General features: G+C 40.1%; 1 protein-coding gene across 1 annotated transcript in view; it reads left to right on the top strand.

Annotated features, from left to right (window-relative positions):
* The window catches only part of Itga4 (integrin subunit alpha 4), a 68,278-nt gene that overhangs the window by 30,779 nt on the left and 14,980 nt on the right, over window positions 1–22,519 (top strand). The window contains exons 12-17 of the mRNA XM_075984760.1: window positions 873–963; window positions 1,550–1,595; window positions 1,957–2,111; window positions 4,741–4,895; window positions 13,316–13,465; window positions 14,536–14,612. Coding sequence (XP_075840875.1) covers window positions 873–963; window positions 1,550–1,595; window positions 1,957–2,111; window positions 4,741–4,895; window positions 13,316–13,465; window positions 14,536–14,612 — 674 coding nt within the window. The remainder of the gene's footprint in view (window positions 1–872; window positions 964–1,549; window positions 1,596–1,956; window positions 2,112–4,740; window positions 4,896–13,315; window positions 13,466–14,535; window positions 14,613–22,519) is intronic.

Raw genomic sequence — 22,519 nt, 5'->3', positions numbered from 1 at the left:
TGTCTATGTTTTCTTAGGGTGATGGCCATGCTTTTGTAAGTTTGCCTATTTGGACAGCAGCTGTACTTTCTTGCAGCTAAAGCTTCATGCTTCGCAGAGCTAGGCCATGGTTCTTTCAGTGGACAGTAGTTTCGCTGATAGCACCTTAACACAATTTTATGACAACCCTCTCATTTCACTTCTCTAACTTGAAAACTCAGAGCATCTCAGTGCATAAAAAGACCGACATTCAAATTCTGGGAAGAAAAGACTTTCCAAAGACTCAATAGCTCTATAGGCAAATGGACTTCCATATTTAACAGAGAAGTTAGGTATGCGTCACGTGAAAGATACTGAGTTTTTCTCACTGTGAACAGCAACCATGTGTTTCTGATTCAGCGTCCAGACATGAAGTGAAATGGATGGAGCAGAATGAGGGCAGGGGTGTTCTTCAATGTTAGGAAGCAGTCTTCCCAAACCAGCAGACTTTCGTCATAAAACTAAATAGTAGGAACTGGTAAATAATAATAGACATCTTATTTTCCAATTAATTAATTTATTTATGTTGATTAAAGAAGCAAATGCAGAACTTGAAAAATTCAAAGACAAGGAATAGAAATTGTTTTTGGAAAAATTAAAAACTGTGCGTGAGATGTTGCCTTTTTAACAACATAAATTTTTAGTAATAAAATAGATTTCATCTCTATTTCAGTGTAGGAAATTTTGCCTCTTTTAAAGAGTTTGCTTTATCTAGAATGCATTTTGTGAGTTACTGTCTTCGAGAAAGCCTCAGAAGATCCATTACTTAACTAAGCTGACGTCTTGTAAATATTAGCTATTCAATAACTATTTCCTGTCAAAATTACCCCCTTTCCCCCCCCCCCCCCCCCCAGAGAATAGAAGGACTTCAAATCAGTGAATCATTAAGGATGTTTGGACAGTCTATCTCAGGACAAATTGATGCAGACAACAATGGATATGTGGGTGAGTAGAGACTGTGTCCAGTTTCTGGACCAAAGCAAGCTCCTTTGTGGATGCTGCTTTATTGTGAACATGCAAACCCGATGTGTAGGGCTTCGGGTCACTTTTAATTGTGTTTCTAAATGTTCAAGCTTTGGAGCTGGGCCTGAAATGATTAAGGGATTTATCAGTTTTATACTGTTAGTGACTGGATAGGAGAGCCCTTGTTCTTGAGAAGGAAGGAAGTACCTAAGAAATCAGTCAAACATGATGAAAAGAACAGAGAAATCTGCTTTAAAAGACACGAGAGGAGCCTTCTGGATGAATAGTTCTCACTCAGAGCATCAGACGTCATTTGGTAGTGATGCCACAAATCCCTAGCATGCAGCTTCTTTGCTTTCTTGTGAAAGGATCACTACTATTTCTGAGTGAATAGATTCTGGGGGAATGGATCTGAGGATGCTATCTTGTCTTTTCCAGTTAATTTTTCTATAAATGATGTTTTGATACAGTCAGAAGGTGATACACAGTTAGGTATTTGTGGCTGCAAGGTAATTCCCTTTAACTAATGGTTATCATTAATCTTTGCTGCTGTTTTTCCCCCCTCCAGATGTAGCGGTTGGTGCTTTTCGGTCTGATTCCGCAGTGTTGCTAAGGTGAGGTGGATGTGCGTGAAACTTGCTTACTGATGGTCTGGCCTAATTGTAGATAGTGAGGGGCAGGTTTCAAATATAGTGGTTTTGCTGATGCTCCTTTTAGGTATGCTCGAGGTTTATTATTAAATTCGGGGGCATTTTTCTTACCTTGCCTAGATTTAATTAGACTATCTGATAATGTCAATGCTTTTATTTACTTAAATGATAACTCTTGATCTGTATACAAACTATATCCAAGCATGTATGCACATACTACTGTTTAAACATTCAAATGGCATTGCTTGGTTGTTGGGAAAGTAATTATTGTCTTAAGGTAAAATGATTTCTCTAATTGATATTAGTAATTTCATTGCCTTCTTAGGGCAAGGCCCGTAGTGATTGTGGAAGCATCCTTAAGGCATCCCGAGTCAATAAACAGAACGATATTTGACTGCACTGAAAATGGACTTCCCTCTGTGTGCATGGATCTGACGCTCTGTTTCTCATACAAGGGCAAAGCAGTCCCGAGCTACATCGGTAAGGGTGTGCCACCAAACTAACACGGAGCAGAAGCTCATTCCTCAGTCTGGGAGTAAATTATGTTTGTTTGCCATGGGCAGTTGACACTTCCTTGGCAGAGAATAAATAATCTTTGGATTTATACCTCTTGCCCATCTTTTTTCGGTCCTCAAGTTGTTCGAATCAGGAAGTGGGGCACATACAAGGTTTGGCACTGACGTCGAAAGGCGGTGCCAGGGGCTTCACTTGCTGCTTTCGTTTAAGTTGAACCCTCTGTACTTAACCTGGGAAGTCTTCAGAATCAAAAGAGCACACCGCAGCTCTTCTGCTTGACAAGGCTCCTTTCAAATGTTTTTATTGCTGTTACTGCTCTTCTAACAGCGATGGAGATGAACTGAGGGCCTTGAGGACATTGTGCAGGTTCTGCACTGCCGAGTTACATCCTCAGCTCTACTGCGCTTGTAAAACTTGGAGCTAGTGTAGGTAGGAGGGAGTTATTTTTTTAAATATATGCTCTCATATTTGGATAAAGAACCTTAGCTGGAGAATAGTCCTGAATTTATATATATAATTTATACTTATTTTATATAATTTAGTATATATAATATGTGCCTCCATCAGCTCTGAGAATTGTACCCATTTTTTATATAAAGGGATCTCTTAATTGTCTGCCATAGAGAATGTAGCATTGATGTGGATCATCCAAGATGGTAATTAATCCAAACTCTAACACATGCACATGCATGCGCACACAATATTAAAATGGCTACTAATAAAAGTGGCCCACAGTAAGTCATTTATATACCTGGAATGATCATAATTTGACCATTAGTAATTGAAAAATTGATTGTGCAGTAACCTTATAGGCTGCTGTTATATGAAGATCACAGAGGCTGTCAAATACTCATTGAGCCAGACTCTGTATGTACAATAGAGGGTTCAGGATGAACAAGTCCATCATGCAAAGGGTAGAGTGAACGCAGCATCTGTACCTTATGAGACACATTTTAAATAATGCTCTTGAAGAGCCCTGGCCAGAGCTGAGGTAATAAGGAGATGAGCAAACCCTCATCTGGTTATTGGCACCTGGGGAGTGTGACCCCAGAGTGAATTCCACATTAGCATAGACAAGCTGGTGGATTATCTGAAAGATACACATGGATGGACATGGCCGCCTCCTTGCTCTTCCAACTCCACGGCACTGGATGGTTTTTCTTCATGTCTGAAGGCAAACATACTAAACTCATGAAGAGTCACAGTGTTCTTGTAAAACATGTTTTATAATTGTCGTCAAATGAGTCCTTGTTGAGAAAAAGCCACACAGTGGGGTTGTTTGATGAAGCCCGGGTGCTCTTCCTCTTGATGGGAAAAGGTTTTTATTTCTCTCATTTGCGTTACCTTTGCTTGCACCCAGGTGACACATTTATAGATAGACCCTCAATTGTAGCTCTTGCTTGCTCTTTAGGTCATTAAATTACAGTTATTGAAATTTTGAGGTCAATTGATTTGGGATTTATTTTCTAACTAAATGACAGTTGACGGATTGATTTGGAAAGAAATGTAAGAGTAACGCAAGTCTTACGCTCACGTTGCCTTGAGATGAGAGGGTAAAATACCTTCAGAAATGGACGTTGATCTAAAAATATAAATGAGTGCTGCATGATTTATATAAATCCTGTAGAATTTCACTTACACATCCTTACTCCTGTGCAGTGAGGGCAAATCAGTGGAGGGCTATGCTCCACTCCCTTTGTAGAGGACTTCCTTAGATTCTGGAAATGGGCCTCACTTCCTTGCTAGAATCTGTATTGATGATTTTATGGAACTTCTAATCCTCCATTTTTTTCCATCTCATCTGAGGGTCTTATTTTTCAGCTAAATATTTAGTATGTCAGATATGAAATCAGCCCTTCAAACCACTAGAATAGTCGAGAGAAAGTTCATGTACTTTTGCTTCTGCACAGATTAACTCTAGAGGGTCAGACTATGAGCAGCAAAGTCCTAGAGGATGAGTAATTGGGATTGGACTGAAAGGAAGGTAATCATTTCTTACAAAGGTGTAGCTTATGGCCTGTATTTTCATTTTATATAGGAAAATTAAAAATATCAAGTGTACAAAAAAAAGCAGAAATAAGTGAACCCTGCTACATTTCAAGTTATCCTTGCAATCACACAAGATTCACCCCTGAGCAGTGGTGGAGCTCAGAGCTCTATCTGTAATTCTGTTACCAGGTGCTATGTAGACAAGTGTGACCAAAGACTATTATTAGTAATGATCTTGACAGTGTTTTTCACATTCTTACATGTGAAAGACTGTATTATTAGTAATGATCTTGACAGTGTTTTTCACATTCTTACATGTGAAAGACTGTATTATTAGTAATGATTTTGACAGTGTTTTTCACATTCTTACATGTGAAAGGCTTCAGCAAATAAGTAAATGTTAATAATGGAAACTTGAAAAAACATTAATAAATATTTTTATTATATTAAAAACAGTTTTGAAGGTGTATTTTTTAATATCAGTTTAACTGTGTAAAAATAATCTAATGAAGGAACTTGAGGTGTTTCCAGCATGGCATGTAACTGATACCATCCCAGCACCTCAAGCAGGTATGCTAACCACGGTTCTTCCCTGTTTGTGCAGTTTTGTTTTACAACGTGAGCTTGGATGTGCACAGAAAGGCAGAGACGCCATCAAGATTTTACTTCTTCTCTAATGGAACTTCAGACATGATCACAGGAAGCGTGGGGGTTTCGAGCAGTGGAGAGAAGTGTAGGACACACCAGGCATTCATGCGGGTAAGGAAAGCTTCTTATGAAATATCGATATCCATACTGTCCACGCGGTAGCAACTTACTGTATGATGTGTGTTTATGGACTGTTAGCTTCCTGTGCCCGTTAACACATCAGGCACAGGAGGACAGAGAATCCACTTCCTGATGTATCTTTGTCTCTGTGCCTGTGTCCTTGCATCTAGAGACTTGCCTTTCCCCTACAGCAGCTTTTTCCCTGCCCTCCTTACCTACCTGCTTGCGAACATTCCTGGGTCATTCTGCTGAGCCTCAGCTCTTCTCTATAGTGTGTTTGGGGTGACATGTCAGTTTGTTTTCTGTGACCCCAGTTAGGGAGAAGGCAGCATGAATGCATCTGGATTCTTCGCTTCTGCTCCAGCTTTATTGGGGTGCCAGTGGGAGCTTTACAGTTGCGGTATGGTGGGGCTCATCTGTGGATCAGTGAGACAGCTCTCACCACGGCTTGGGAGATATTTATGCCAGAGCACAGTGAATTTCATGCTTCTTTTATTAAAACACTCATTCCCAAACTGAGCATCAAGCTCCTCACATTGGTTAAATTTTAGCATATGAAGCTGTGCCAAGTTTTTTTTTTTTTTTCCATTAGGGAACCATGTACTTCATCAGAAAATCTATTGTCACAAGAAAACCAAACTATTCCTAAGAGCCCTTTTTGGGATCTGAAATAGCCCCAGCTTGGAACATAATTTTCCCTCAGATGCTATTTCCAGGAAAAGAAAAACATGTATCGATACTGGTACACTGTGCTGTACAGAGAGCATGAATCTCCAAGCCGTTTCCCCTTCCTTCCCATTGTTTGCTGCATTAGAATAAAGCTACAGACAGCCAAACACAGAGGACGATATTAATGTAGCCATCAGTGGTGTGGGGATCCGGAGGCTCTTTTGTTTTCTTCCTTCACAGGTGTGTTTTGTCTTACATTAGTCAGTGACAGAGCTGGTGAGGCCATTTTCAGTGCGACATGAGGACCAGCATTAGAGGTGCTCAAGGAAACAGGTTGTGTTTAAGTTGTAAAAATAGCAACAAATGGAGCTGGTTTGTTTAGCCCTGTTCCCTGGCATGATTCCTATGAATAAGGGATCGTCCAAATTGCACATTTTCTTGCGAGCACATTTGGAGTAGAGTTATACTTTACCAGAGGTTTCTGTGCTCTGTTGTACGTATCCTTGCAGAGTTACCATGGCTTTTGTGATAATAGGGTACACTGTTGACTTTGGGCCCTATCATGAATGTTTTATTGCTTATTATTATTATTATTATTTTATTATTATTATTTTCACAAGGCTGGAAGCAATGACAGTCTGCTAGGCAGATTCTCCAGCACTTAACTGCATCCCAAGTCCTATACTGTAGTGATCTGCCTGGCTCTTCTGTCCCCTAAAGGTATCGAATATCAAAAATGCACGCATTTGACTAGAATCCCGTAGAAGGAAATGTGCTGATACTTCTTGACATTGTATTCAGAGGGCTGGAAATGTGACTCAGCTTGTTGATCTCCCAAAAGACACGAGTTTATTTCCCAGTATACATATTAGTTAGTTTATAATTGCCTGGGACTAGTTCCAGGGGCTTTGACCTTCTCTGGTCTCCCACACATCCATCCATCCATCTCTCTCTCTCTCTCTCTCTCTCTCTCTCTCTCTCTCTCTCTCTCTCTCTGTCTCTCTCTCTTTTTCTCTCTGTCTGATGCACACACATCTGTCACACTCATTGTATACACACAAATCAATAAAAATAAATATTTAGAATAGTGTACTCATGTCCAGGACACTCGGCATTCAGATACCAATTAAACTAAGTTTACGCATTCACTATGTTCTCTAGGTGATTATTAAATACATTGTATCATATTCTATTTGAGACGTTTACACATTATCAGCGAAGAACAAATAACAAGAACAGTACCTTCACATAGTTTCTAGGCTAGTGGTAAGAGGCAAAAGCATACTGAAAAAGAAATCTCGAGTATTTTAGAAGATTATACAGATAAGTCAAAATATATTAAGAAGGAACAGACTACAGGAAAGAGCTGGGTGCTGGGTAGGGAGGTGGGAAGTAAATAGGGTACAATATAAGCAAGAGTAGGGCTCACTCAGGAGGTAACATCTGAGAAAAGACTTTGAAAGGAGTGATGATGTGGACCACAAAAGCAATGCAAGGCAGTGGCTCCCAACTTCAGTGCGTAACAGCAACACCTGTAGGACTTCACAGATACTACATGCTTGACGGTGACGAGAAGCATTGGCTGTGTGGGTCTGCAGAAGACATGAAGATTTGCCATTCTTCCAAGTTCCTTGGTGATACCAGTGCCCCTGGCTCGGGCACTGAGAATCTCAGGTCTAGGGATAGAAGGTTCTGGGAGCTAGGTAAAATGCTCCAGGACAGGTCTAGGAGTAGAAGGTTCTGGGAGCTTAGGTAAAAATGCTTTAGGACAAGAAGGTGGCAGGTTGTTTTAAGGGGTAATGGAGAGGTGAGGTCGACAAAGAAATGGGCAGTAGGGATGGGGGAGCACTTGCAAGGCAGACCTGATGGGATCTGTGGGTTTATGGGGGGAGCACTTGCAAGGCAGACCTGATGGGATCTGTGGGTTTATGGGGGGAGCACTTGCAAGGCAGACCTGATGGGATCTGTGGGTTTATGGGGGGAGCACTTGCAAGGCAGACCTGATGGGATCTATCTGTGGGTTTTCCTGAGGGACATGAAGATCTGTTGTAGAAGTCTGAGTGTGCATGAGTTCGGAGTGACAGCACCCTAGCTGCTGGGCAGATAGGTTACAAGCATTGACACAGAAAACACGACTGCTCTCACTGAGGTCAGATGAGGTTTCCATCGGAGGCAGAGGTGACAGATGGGTTGAGAGGTGTTTGAAGACAGTCTGTGCTGTTCCCTGACAGATCCTACATTAGACACTTGAAAAGGAGGTTCACAATGATGACGACAGTTACTTTGTTAGCCCAAGGAACTAGATACACCATTTTTATTAATTCAGACAAAATACTGCACAAGCAACAACTTTCTCTTGGAATATTCTTGTGTTCAGTTGTCAACTTGCTGAGATAAAAACACGTTTACCTTGTCAAATTACTATTCGTTAACCGTTGGCGTGCATACTAATCTATTCTGGGAGACAGGCAAGAGCAGTACCTGTCATTGTCAGTCATACCCTGAGGCCCAGGGCTTCAGTGCCTTCCCAGAATGCATTCTAGTAAATCCTTAAAACCCACCTGCCTGCCTATGGAGAAGATTGTTAGCTTTATGCCGCCATGAAAAAGTACTTGAGATAGATCAAATTATAGGAAGAAAAACTTATTTTGGCTTCATTGCATGGTTGTTCAGCTCCATTGTTTGTGAGCCTTGGGATGAAACAGAACATGTTGGGGAAGAGGAGTGTGAACTGCTTACCATGTGAGGACCTATGAGACACAGCCTCTTCCCAACCAGGAAGCAGGCCTGGGAGGAAGGGCCTGGAAACAGGATAGGCCCAGCACCCACTCCTTTGAATTAAGGACCACCTGCTCAGTTGGCAGAATCTTCCCATAGCCCGTCAACATAGGTAAACATAAAAGAATTACCCTGTTGATGAGATAAGAGGTCCAGGATCCAGTTTCATCCAGACATACCTCCTTTGTACTTTGCCACACTAGAGACCAAACCCAACAAATGGGCCTTGGTGGGACATGTCAAATCTGAACCATAATAACTTAAGCCCTGATATTTCTGAAACCTTGGTTTTTAAATGAAGCTAGCTTATTTCATCGTATGGTAAGGTTTTAGATAACTTCTAAGCTTCATCTTCTCACCATAATGATTGTTTCAAGAATGATTAGTGTTTTGTTTGTATTATCTGTCACGATTGCTTACAGTTTTGAGCAACATATGTACATAGTTTAATGAACTGTTATTTGCAAAGAAGTTAGTTTTTAAGCACAGAAGACTATCAGCTGGTCCATATATCATAATTCATTTCTGCTCCAAGACTGAGTGCCTGAAATCTGTGTAACTATAGTGAGACTGTGTCATGCTGGTTACAGACTGAGTCTCGTAACTCAAGTTGGTCAGTCATACAGAGATGTATGAAAGAGAAAGAATACAGACTTTGACTAGTTTTAAGTATGAGTTATTTTGCATTCCTGTGGGTGCTATGTTATGAAAATTCAAATAAAAATGTGTCATTGAATTTTATTAATTTTAATATAGTATCATTGTCAGTTCAAGTATAATAAACCTTTAAGCAAGTTTCACAAATACTCTGTCACTCTGAGGCATTCTTACTGTTTGATTTCGCTTCTGTCTTTAGGTGGAGCTGATGAGGTTAAACAAGTGTGATTTTCTTACAAAAGCACATGCACATTCTTATAGTATGAGAAAGCATAATTAATAGCTAATTAGGATAATGAAAGTTCTATACACCAGATGTAGAGAAGACCTCATGAAGAATTAGTATGAATTAGATAACATGTGATTCGGGCAAAGCAAGCTTGTCGAGAAGAATTCGAACAGTGGACACATTGAGGGACATTCAGTGACTGGCTAGTTCCTATGCCCAGGGAATAATTTAATCAAGTTCCCTATTGTCATACTCAGGGCTTCAAGCTGTTTCATTTTCGCAAGTGGATAACTAGGGATTTGGGTTTTGATTTGCAGCATTCCGATATGGTCAAGGTTTCCTGTTGATATGATCATTTGCCAAGTAATTTAATAAAGAACATCTGGAGATAAAAGAATAAAAGACTAGTCAGGTATCTTGAACACTTAGTCCAGTCTCCACGTCTTTCAGGTGCCATTGATACTATAAATCTAATAGTTGGTACAATGCCATTTTCTATATACTGTTCTTTGAGTGACAAGAGGCTCACTTTCTTACGCCTGCAAATGTTTCTTGGCATTTATTAAGCTAAATTTTAGTATTTGATTGGCTGACTTACTTAGCTACATTTGAAGTAATATATATGTAATATTGTAAAATCTATGTGTTTTGTATATATTACGTTATCTAACCATCCCAGTGCTATGCAGACATCACGGCCATCATCGTTGCCATTGTCATATTCAGATAGCATCACAAAACATAAATAACCTGGCCTCGGTTATTTCAGTAATAAAGGACCTGTTACATGGTCTCTAGGTTCTTATCTTCCCGAAGTAAATAATTCAGTTGAGAGTGGAGACACATTAAGTAGAAGTTTATTTAATAAAGTAAAGCAAGGTTTTCACTCCAGAGAGAGACTGGAGAAAGCTCCCCCAAAGGAGGGCTAACTGCATACATCTTTAAAGAAACTTTTATGAATCTTTAAGTCACGGGTGCTACACAAGGGTAAGGTGAGTAACTTTTCCCATCACAAGTCATGGTGGGCCTGATTGCTTTCTAGCATATTTTTCCCATGATCCTCTAAAAGCCCATTTTAGAGATCTAAACCATTATATAAATGCCATCACTATGAATCCAAGGTCTTTTCAAGATAAAGACCCTTCATGACTTCACACATGTAGGACAATGTGCTGGATTCCTAGTTCTCATACAGTGATATCAGCTTATCTCTATCACCAGGGACATTTAACCAAAGGGCGTTCTAATGTCAGTAGACATAGCTACCAAGACTCAGCTATCAATCTTACATCTAACCCCTGTTTCAGACAGCTTAAGGATCTCATGACTGTCAGTTAAGACTTTTTTTTTTCAATTGAAGCTTTATCATGAAAACTGTGGCCAGGGTTTTGCTTACCTTTTCCGCTACAGACAGGAGTTCTACCTCTCCTGCTCTACCTAACAGAGCCAAGGTTTGGACACTAAGTTCCTACCTTTAGACCAGATATTTTTTAATCATCATATATGAGTATCCATAATGTAAATACAACAGTTCAATCCTTTCTATTTATATCTGTGGAGATGACAACGAATAGATGCAGTCTTTTATGTAGTATGTGCCGCCTTTGTAAATTTATTAAATTAACTTTATCGTGTGAGCAGTACAGCAGTAATCTTAAAAAATAGGTTTTATCCTATCCATTAAATACTATTGATTGCTAGCTCATGAAAATCAAGCCATTTAATTTGCTTTTAGGAAGTGAACTCAGAGCCATGTTCCAATAGTGAAATGACCATAGAGAAAACCTGGACCACTGATGTGACTCAGTAGGAGAATTATGAGTCTGCTCTTAGGAACTCAGATAAAAGACTTTAGTATAGGTTCACGTGGGAAGACAAGGAAGCTGCAGAAGAATAGATATGGAACAGATGAAGTTTTCAATGAATATATGTTGCTGACACGGGCACACCCATGCCAAGGACCCAATGCTTCAGGCTCATGGAAATGGCAAAGACTTCTTTATGTGGGTCAGACTTGGAACTAGCAAAACCTCCCACTGGTCCAAGGGTGAATGTTGACAGTGTGTGAACATATGAGTATTTTTGTACAATTGACCGGTGTGTGTCAAAACTAGCAACAGCAACTTCTTCCTTATGGATGTTCCCAGCCCCAACCTTCTGGCTTTCAGAGACCTCTTACCAAGACTCTCTGCCTCTGTGCTATGTAAGTGTACTGAGCTTCCCAGTTATTGTGTGGTTGGCCCCATGCCATCAGCATGCACAGACCCCCTGACCCAGCTTTTCTGTCCGTGTGTCTGCACTTTCTTCATTTCCTCACTGTACATATTATGTCTCTCCTTGGAGCTACTCAAGGATATGGCAGGGAAAAAAAAATCTGTTTGTCCTGGGTGCGAATAATTGAGTTCTTGAATAGCCTAGAAAGAATTTGCTGGATGCACTCCTTAAAATGGAATTTGTAAATTGATAAAGATGTAGGAAGTTTGCATCCACCTGAGCTTGATGTTTAAATGGCTCATAGGATGGACACTAAAATTTGTGCTTGGTTCTTCAAATTATTTTCTAGATATAGTAACAATTCTATGAAAGGAAAATGAAGACTGCGTGGATTTTCTGCATGGTCGCGATGCTTGTGGACTTTGTCAATCAAAACAAGCTCCCTCAAATTCTGAGATTGTTCTTATTTTAGCTTTTGTTGAGCTTAACATGCCTGTGTATATTGGGCTTTAACATGTCTTATTATGTGTAATGCTCAGTTGACTTCTGTTATAAATGCTCATGGATTGCTTTGTTCATGAGATCACAGTAGCCTCTCCAGACAAGGACAAAGGGGTATCCATGTGGCTTCAGATATCCCATTTCTGTCTAGTGAGTCTCGAGCAACTGACACCAGGATTTGTATCTTGCCTCAATCCCATGCATGTGTTTTCAATTCCAGAACAACTTTTGAATCTATTGTGGTGCTGATTTCAATGAATCCTAAATGCTTTCAGGTTATTTCCACTTGATTATATTATTTCAATTTATACATATATCAGGTAATAAATTTGATAATAAGATGACATAATTTTAAGATTATGTCTATTATTAACTATTAAATTATTATTAAGTAAATAATCAAATGCAAATACAATAAAACGTTCAAAGTTCATGAGAAATGTTTCTAAAAGAGATGAAACTAAAATATGCCTGTAGAAATTAAGATTAAAATATAAGCAATGATAATATTGAAATGAACCCATGAGCTTGTGTCATTTGGGACATAGGAAAATGAATGCTAACCTAATCATTCACAAGTGCTATCATTCACATAGCAATACAAATGGACACAAGAAGGGCTATGTATAGATCAGGAAGCCACTACATAGAAAAGAACCCTTTACAAAGCAGAATGAATTTCTTAATGGTTACCACTGCTGTGAGATTGATGATAACTCTATGAACTCTCTCTTTTTGTGTATCATAATAGCAAGCAAACAATAAAACTATCACAATAAGAAAGTTCAATTAACTTAGATGTACAAGGCTAACATTTTTCTTATATTACCAGACATGATGTTAGATAATATAATGGGAAAGGGTCATTACAATAAATAACAAAAAGAAAATTTTATAATAAATATGAACTTGAATGAATAAAACTGAATACAAAGTCTACTAAAAGATTTAAAAAATCGTATTGAGAGATGTTACTTCTTTGTAAGGATATAGGGTGATATTAAATGGAATAAAAGTATTGAGGAGGACTTTGAAATTATTTGCTGAGTGTGTACATGAAAATGTTTATTTTATAACACCAAACTGCAGGAACTGTAGAGAATTGCAGGGAAGTGAAAGTGCTGACACGCAGATTCTGCAAATATTATTATATAGTAGCCATTTTCCATTTTATACTCTTGTGTTGTCACAAGCAGTAGAGGTATTTCTTTACTGCAAAAAGAACACAGAATCCAAGCTTTTTGAAGCAATTCTGTTAAAACGTGGGTTTTGTATCTGTGTCTTGTGTCTCATCTGGACCTTTAGAAGGAGGGAGTTTTCTGTATCTATTCTTAATTAATCATATGGTTTTTAATTCCCTTAGAAAGATGTACGAGACATCCTCACGCCTGTTCAAGTCGAGGCCACATACCACCTTGGGCATCATGTGATTAACAAAAGGAACACAGAGGAATTCCCACCACTTCAGCCAATCCTCCAGCAGAAGAAAGAAAAAGACATGATTAGGAAAACGGTATGAGTCTTCTTTTTGCATTTGAAATATTTTGTAATCTAACTGAAGAATTTTTAAAATATGACAAAATTAATTGAAATGTGCCTGAATTGTTTAGAAATTTTGTGGGCTGTTAATTGTTAATGAAAATAGATTTAAAATATGTCTCTCTTGGTCTCTTCTCTGTCTCTGTGTGTGGTGTGTGTGTGTGTGTGTGTGTGTGTGTGTGTGTGTTTGTGTGTTTGTGTGTGTGTAATAGTCCCTTTGGGATATTCAACTGAATATGTTTGAACTTGTATTTAGCCACAAGAATACTGTAATGTGTATAAATATTTATGTAAAACGTATGTAAGTTTTTCTGTTGTTGAAGAAATCGTGTTTGACATCGGTTGTGCTGAGAGTTAGTTACTTAATGTCATGCCATGAGCCCACTTCCCACTTTGTGTGCATGAACCCTTCTTTGACTTTCTAGATTCCCTCCTTTATTGTATCTTTCCCTCCCTCTTCACCTACTTCCATCACCGTGAACTATTTCCTTTCTTTGCTTTTACATAGTGTATCCCCTTACGTCTTCCTGAGTAGTCCATGCACACCCTGTAGTGTGCATGGATCCTTTTAAATGATTAGTAAGCTGAAAAAACTTCATGACAGGCTACCATTTAATATCGTTCAATGTTTCCACAAAGCTATGCCTTTCACTTTGTATATATAGCTATAGTCTTGGATTCAATTCAATGCCCATTCCTGTGCTAAGACTAGGTAGATGTAGGACTTCTGGAGAAAGTGGGGGAAATCAGATTAAGGATGTTTCTGTAGCTGATATTCCAGATGGCTGCACGGTGTCTTTAATATAATTTCGCAAAGCTTTTTTTTTTTTTGACTTAACAAATTTAGTCCTGGAATTTACTAGAGGGACTGAGCTTCCTTAGCCCTGAAACTATGAATTTGAACTCCTGACTGATTCTCAGATTGAACCTGGGAGGAGGCATCAGTTATAATTTGAAGTGGAATTTTTATATTTGTCAAGCACAAACAACTTATTCTTTAAATACATCGAAATTAAGATAAAGGTTGCAATGTTCTATTTCCAGATAAACTTTGCAAGGTTTTGTGCCCATGAAAACTGTTCTGCTGATCTGCAAGTTTCTGCAAAAATTGGATTTTTGAAGTAAGTATAGTTTTCTCATTTTCCTTCAGAAGTGCATAGAGAGGAAGTGCACATGGGTCCAGTGAGAGGGGAGCTAACCCACAGGTGCTGTCGTCATAAAAACCGACAAAGTGGCAATGATGCCTCTGTCACTCATAACAGATATATATTTGAGTATTAATATTTTGAAAGAACGGAAGCCTGTGAGTGACCCTGGGGTTCTCTGAAGTAGGCTTTCATTTCTTTTTGTACCTTAGAAGAGATTTCAGGATTTAATTGCGCATTTGGGAATCATTATCATGGTCATAATTATGTTTTAACATTTGTTGAGTGCCTGGTAGTAAGAGTTTTACTGGAAAAAATGAACTTTATTACACAGAGGTTAGTATGTTTTATGGGCTATGCAACTCAAACTGATATGCAAAATAATACATTTTGACAAATTTGAGAGACATAAACTTACTTTTCTAAATTCACAGGATGATAAACCGAGTAATAGGGTACAACATGCCTAGAATAGCCTCTGGCATACAGCAAGAACTGGATAAAAAGGGATGTCTAGTGTTACTTTGTAGTGGACAGTAAAACACCGCAACTTTGTATCACGTAGTGATTACCTACATTCAAATTTTTTGCATATCTGTGGAAACAATAGAAGGATAAGGATGTGGCAGTGTCGGGAGAATGAGAACTGGTCTAGGAGGGGGACATAAAGGAAGCCAGAGCCATTTGGAGCAAGTTCAATTCGGTGGATGTACTGCCACATTTTATGTCGACTTAACACAAGGAGGAGTCATCTGGGGAAAGCAAACCCAGTTGAGAAAATGCCTCCACCACCTGGCCTGTAGGCAAGCCTGTGGTGTGCTGTCTTGGCTGACTGATTATTGAGAATGCTTAGCTCACCCTGGGCAGTGCCATCCCTGGGCTGGTGGCCCTGGGTGCTGTAAGAACACAGGCTGAGCAAGTCACTTCTCCTTCATAGCTCTGCATCAGTTCTTCCTTCTAGGTTCTTGTCTTGAATTCCCTGGATGATAGACTACAAGCTGTAAGACAAACTTGATTATGGTCATGGTGTTCTATCACAGCTTGCCAAAGGGAGAAGAAATGCAAAATTCGCAGAATAAACCACTGAATATCAAATGTCAGGAATCCTGCCATTTAAAGAGCTTAAGGACGATAGGAAGCCTTTTGGAAACTATAGATGATCTTCAGGGAATTAAGTCCTGCTAAGCAGTTGGAGATGTAAAAAGGTGGAATCAACATTAATGTTCCTTGTCAGCATAAGATAACGCAATGATGGGAAGGGCCATGGAGTTTGCGTCTAAAATGCAGAAGGAAAGTGTCAGTGGCAAATTTTAAGATAAAATCTCAAGGCGGTAGTAGTCAAGTGGCTGGGTTGGTGAGAAAGACAAGGGGGGGGGATACTGGGCACAAGTGATAGGTTGTTTTTACATATTTCTTCTACTTTCCTTACTCCCTCGTTCCTTTTCTTTCTTTCTCCTCTGTTTCTTTAGTTTTTATTTTATTTTGTATTTTTTCAGACAGAGTCTCACTAGGTAGCCCTGGCTGTCCTGGAATTTACTCTAGACCAGACTGGCCTTGAACTCACACAGATCTGTCTATTTCTGCCTCCTAAGCACTGGGATTTAAAGTGTGTGCCTGGCTTTTCTAAGTTTCTTAGTGGAAAGGCATAGCACATGCAGGTCAGAGGCCAAGAAAGGCTAAATCTGAAAGGGTAACCTTTGGCTCTCATCCCAAAGGATGCTTTCCAGGTTTTTCTTGAGCTTCCTCTGAAGCACCTGGTAGCCCTTTGCGTCACCTGCTGAAGCTCCTTTCTTTTCAGCTCCTTGACAACATCCTGTTGTGTTTCCTCTTCGAGCCTCTCCTCAACTGTGTTCAGATCATCTTCGATTCCCATTCACGGTCACCTCATTCACTCATAGCCATATTCTTTCTAAGTAATCTTACAGCTGTGACTTCTCCTGATCTTCCCGCATTGCCTAAGCCTAAATTAGTATCTTGCAGCATCACATCCCATGGCCTGCTGTTTGGCAAGCACTAGAACCTGTAGATTGGTTCTGATTAGTCATTAACAAGAAATGGTGTGACCATTACTTAATTGCCTGAGTGAGAAACCAAGATTCAACCTTTTGTCTATATTTTTATTCTTGAGATCCTATAGGTAAACTTTTCTGTCCCGCCAGCTAACTCCCTAAAATCCACACAGAGACTTAATATTAATTATAAATGCACAGCCAATAGCATAGGCTCGTTTTTTAGCTAGCTCTTATAATTTAGGTGAATAGAAATGTGTTAACTTATGTGCTGCCTTAGCCTCATTTATGGGTATACTTTACATCTGGGTGGCAACTCCTGCAACTCTACCCTTCTTGCCAGTGTCCTCCTACTCCGGCTCGCCTGCCCAGTATCTTCCTTCCTAGTCACAGGCCAGTCAGCTCTTTAGTAACCAAAGAGGGTAATACATATTTACAGTATACAAAGATTGTCCCACAGTAAGACCCTGCCAATTATTAAAATTTGAAGTAGTGCCACCTAAGAGTGTTATTTATCATTTCCCTTCTCCCCCATCTGTCCTTGTTATCTTACAAAGCGCGTACCTAGTAGCCTGCTTGGATCCTCTAGGCTTCTGGCTTCTCGGCACTGTCATTACTATTCTGACCTTTATGTGTCCAGGATGACCTAACATCTACAGTGGTGGGACAGGGAGCCCTTAACTTGATGGGCAAATGAACCTGGTGCTTATAAATGAATCGGTTGGTCACTCCAGTAATTAATAAACCGTGACTAGCAACTGCTGTGTGCACAAGAGCATAGCGTGAAACAACTTAGAGCTTCCCGTTAGTGTATTTGTTTTCTAAGATGTGCGTGGTCTCGGGTATATCAGAAGGCTTTGATAAAAGTTGTGCAGGTGTGTCTGTAGCGCGGGAGAGTTTCTTAACCACTGACGGACAGTGGTTTTTCCGCACGTCACCTTTCATCACAAATCATCCGGCTGATGAGAAAATGAGATTTCAAAACTTATGTGAAAAATGTCACTAAGAATGTTTTCAACTCATTCAAATAGCGTGGAATTATTGATTCAGGTTTTCTATTTTCTTGCATAAAATTTGCCTACTTTCCATTTTTAATTGGAAGTACTTTTCCAATTAAATTCAAGCCTGTGGTTTTTAAACAGTAGCTGGCCAAGTATAAGCTGGTGTTCCTTAGCGTGTGATCTCAAGGCGTATCCAGAACAATACTCACAATGCCTAATGGCAATGCTTGTCCTCACACCCCAGAAAGTCCTTGTTGCTATCTAGGGTTCCCAAGGAAGAAGCCTCCACTATGAACAGAGCTTTAAGCTCACTTTTTAAAAGTTGTCTGAGAATTCATACATTCGTATAATGTGTTTTGATCAAGTCCAACCTCTTTTCCCTTCCAACTCCTTCTCTACCCCTACCAATATTTCTTTAAAATTTCATGTGTTCTCTGTTTTTTTAACCCATATAGTCCACTTTGTGCAGCCAATGTGTGCTTGGGTGTAAGTCCACAGACTGGAGCACGGGAAGCTCCTCAGGGGCCGCATTGCTAAATGCGATTCTCCCTCTCTGAGTAGTTGTTTTTGTTTTTTTGTCAGGAGCTCCTCAGCTGGGGGTAGGACTTTGTGTTCCCACTTTCCCCACCCATGTCTGGCTCACTTTTGTGCATGTACTCATGGCTGCTGTCGGTTCATACGTGCAATTGCCCTGTGCAACCCAGAAAACACGATTTATCTGTAGTCCTCCACTGCCTCTGGTTCTTAAAGTCTTTCTGCACTCCCTGTTATGAAGTTATTGGGAGAAGATAGTGTGATATGTATGTCTCATTTAGGTCTGAGCAGTCTGCCATTCCTTATCCTCTGTAGGTTGTGAGCTTCTTTGTTAATCACCACCTACTACAAAAGAAACTTCTCTGATGAAAGTTGAGAGATGCTATGATCTAGGGGTAAAAGGATTTGTCCTTTGAGAATTTGTTTACTATGTATATTTAGCAGAATAATAGTAACAGGTTCTCCCCTAGGTCATATGGTATACCTAAGCCTTGGGTCTTGGCCCCAATGCCAGACTTAAGTTTCATGTTATGAAGTGGGCCTTCAATCCAATCATAAGATAGTTGGTTACTCCCATAATACCTGTACCACTATTGAATCTGTAGGTGTGTCTTACCAGAGTGGTCCTTATTGAAGTATGCAGGTCTCACATACTTCTCTCCTGAATAGCATGCATAGCATCTTCTGTCATGAAAGCTACCCAATAGGGATGAGGCTTCCAGATCAGGACCAGCTTGGTTTCTCCATGTTCTATGCCTCTTTTGCAAGAGAGTCTTACAATCAAGTTCTAGATGATGACCAGGAGAAATGATAATACCCTGTAATGTTTTAGGGTCTAAGGGACCCCACTGACCAACAACTCCATAAGCAATAGCCTACTTCTGTCATTGAGACTTTATTTGCTAGCCCATGATTCGTCTGCAAAAGGAATTGCCTTCTCATTATAGGATAATGCGTTTCATACATTTGTATGAGCATACACATCAGGAAACATCGAGAGTAGTCGGTTTTCATTTGGCTTTTTAAAGGTTTTCAGTGTTATCCCTCCTTTACCCTGTCCTCTCATCCTTACCCCATTTGACCCCTCTTGTTTAATAATTTTCTACAAGTTTTTCTCACACTGAAACCAGGGGAGCGATGTAATGATGAAGACTTTCACATGGGAGGTCAAGCTGATCAGGCTCAACTCTCCCATCCACCTGATTAACAACAGTGTAGCCTTTTGAGAGAAGCTTATTAGCCTCGTATTTCTCTGCTATAAAAAAGTAGAAATTGTGCCTTCTCTATAAGATGTTTTAATTTTTAAAATGCATTTGATACAAAGCCTGGTACATCTGAGAGTTCACCAAAAGGTATCACTGTTTTTAGTATGGGATGAATTCCGCCGTAAAGGAGTGGGCACCAGTCCGTTTGTGTCAGTTTGGAAGGCTACAGGTTATTTCTGTGAGGTTAATGATAACTCATTTAGGGGGATGTGCAAATGAGAACTCTTTGAATTGAGTTTTCAGAGCCGCACTGGAAGCTTTGACTGTGTTTGGAGTAAGTTATTCTGTGTCAGACAGAAACACAGCATCTCTCCATGTAGGTGTCTTCTCTCCTTTCTCAGCAACCGTCTGCAAATTGGGGCCATATGTTGTATGCCTTCTTCTGGCTGTAGCTCTGCTGGCACTAATGGTATTATGTGTCCCAGATCTAGAAGCCTGTTTATGTAAATGCAGTTACTCACTAAAGAACAGGAATGTCTGATGCCTGCAATAATAAAACGTTCAGGGTATGAAAAGCAGTACTGATTCACGCCCCCTTGTGGTTCCATCAGGCTGAGGCCTCGTCTTGGGTGTCTAAATTCCTGGGACAATAAACCCACCACAGGGGTTACCACGGTAAAATGACAGTGAGCAAGCATGATGTTATCATAATAATTGGCATTAGCTATCGAGAAGGGGTTTACAGTCTGACCTTTCATATAGGTCAGGATGTAAATGACCTGGTTGTTTTGATAACGGTTAGGAGTACTTTTAACTTCATCTAACAGTCTTTGACTAACCACAACTTACAGAAATCTATGTGGCATAATTTCTGCAAGGAAATAGCAGTTGCAGGTCTTATATACAGCTAGGAAGCCTGGGCAGGGCAGAGAAAGTTGTCTTTCTTGTTCTCTTGGCTTTTTTTAATGATTATAATAAATATTTTAACCCTAACATTCTCATCAAAGAAAAGGGTGCAAGACCAAGAGCGTTTTTGTTTGCTTTTTTTTTCTTTTTGAGGCTTTTCAGAAAAGACAGCCCTTCTTATGCCTTCTCTAGTTTGATAGGCATGAACTCCCCCAAATCTGTCATGGTACAAGGAGAATGCAGTTATGATCATATTCGATAGCAGGCTTCATTTCTTATAGTTGAACTAGAAACTCTTGTTCTGTGATATCAAGGGAGTGTGGCCTATTGCCTGAATAATCTGGGGTTCTGTTAGCAGGAAATGGCAAGCTCACTGAGTAGACTGTAAGCAGTGAATGGCACCTGACACCACGTTTTTAATTCCTCAAAGGCTAAATCTAATAAAATTGTCCTCTTCAAAATAAAAGCCTCACTGACTTTACAAAGCTCAGGAAGAATAAATTGCATACTTCTGCACAAAAGTCCACTCATTTGCTACCCAACTTCCAATCCAAGCTCTTTTTATTTTTTTATTGATTTTTATTGAGCTCTACATTTTCTCTGCTCCCCTCCCTGCCTCTTCCCTCCCCAAGCTCTTTTTCAATTCTTCCCTTAAACTTAGCAAGTTTGCTTCTATTCAGTAAAGCGGGATAATTAATTGGTCGATCCCAGCTGGAAGGAATCCTCCATGTTTTATTTCTGCTGCAATAATAATAAAGAAAAAGAGAAGAGTGTAAAATTTGACTTGGGACTGGAAGACACTTGCTGAAGGCAACGTTCTAATAAATCTGCTCTGCACCTTTAAACATTGAAGTGTAGGAAGCGTTCGCATTGATTTTGCTCTGGCATCTTTTTCTTTCTTCCTCATTCCTTCCTCCTCTTCCCGTCTTTCTTTTTTGGTCCCTACCATCCTGAACAAAGATAAGTAAGTTACAGAGACCAAACTGACTTTTATCAAGAAAGAATGCATTGATGATTCTAAGGTTTTGGGAACATCTTGTAAAATCCAGTCACATTCACTGAGAGAACATGTATGGCCTGATCTTCCAGCTTGCTCGCTTCCTCTTTCGTTTATTAAGTTAGGATTCCGTGTGTGCACAGTACCTGGGTCCTTGTCAGTTATGTGGATTCTAAGCAGCTTTGTAAATTTCAAGCCTGCATTATGCATGCTTTAATGAAGAGTGAGCTGTGAGTCCCGAGGAAGCCGCTGGTTCAGTTGTGCCACCCGTCCAGATGTGCAGTTGGCTCTGCCTCTTGTCATGTAGGATGCTGACGGGGGCCTTTCCAACAGCATCTTGTTAAAGAATCAAAATCTACGGTGAGACGTACGTTTAAAAAGAGTAGAGTTAGGCCCGTGGTTAATTGTGCAAAATAGCTTAAAGTAGAGACTAAACCCGGGGTCTTGCTGACAGTGTGAGCCCGGAGCGGCTCTGATTGGCTGCTGCCTCCGAAACTGTCTGTGCGAGCCACGCTTCCACCTTCTGTTGCTTGTCCAAGTGCCAGCTTCTCTCCCAAAGGTGTTCACTGACTAATGCCTTGGTTCTGAGCCAGAATATTTTATAAACATCTATTTCTAAGCAGCTTTTGTACAAGTCTTAATTAAACTTTAATGTCAAGCTGAAGTTTACTTTTAGAGAACCCTGAAAGTCCCTTTGGTGGTAACGTGATGAAGGAACCGTAGGGGGAAGGCAGCGTGGCTCTCTCCTCTCCGTTTGACATGCACTGCCTAGGAGAAGCGTGCTAGCTAAGCCCAAAGGCTCACAACCTGGGCAAACCGCGCCACCTCCTAACTGCGGGGATAGCCCGTGAGCTCTCAGTCAACTCCAGGATGAAATGAGAGCCAGGACCTAGGATGACGACTCTTGCTTTTTCCAGGTTCTTTGTGCAGTCTCTCAAATTCAAGGCTCAGGAAGAAGTGGTTCACATGGGGTGTCCTTTATTTTTTCTCTTCTACTGGGTGCTTGGGGGCTGGATTACTTTCTCTACTTCTACATGGTTTCTTAGGGGAAAGCCTATAGCCTGTGCAGGATAAAATAAAAGGAAACCTCTGTTGAGCTAAGAATGGACCCAGGCATGCTGACATACACCTGCAGTCGGAAGTTCAAGGCCAGCTGGGACTACATATCACATGACTCTTATGACTCTATTCCACAAAGAACATCCAACACAAAACAGAAAACAACAGCAAA

Source organism: Microtus pennsylvanicus, chromosome 9, assembly GCF_037038515.1.
Source record: "Microtus pennsylvanicus isolate mMicPen1 chromosome 9, mMicPen1.hap1, whole genome shotgun sequence".
Classification (NCBI taxonomy): Eukaryota; Metazoa; Chordata; class Mammalia; order Rodentia; family Cricetidae; genus Microtus; species Microtus pennsylvanicus.
Note: the sequence above shows the minus strand (reverse complement) of the source record. Positions and strands in the feature narration are given on the sequence as shown.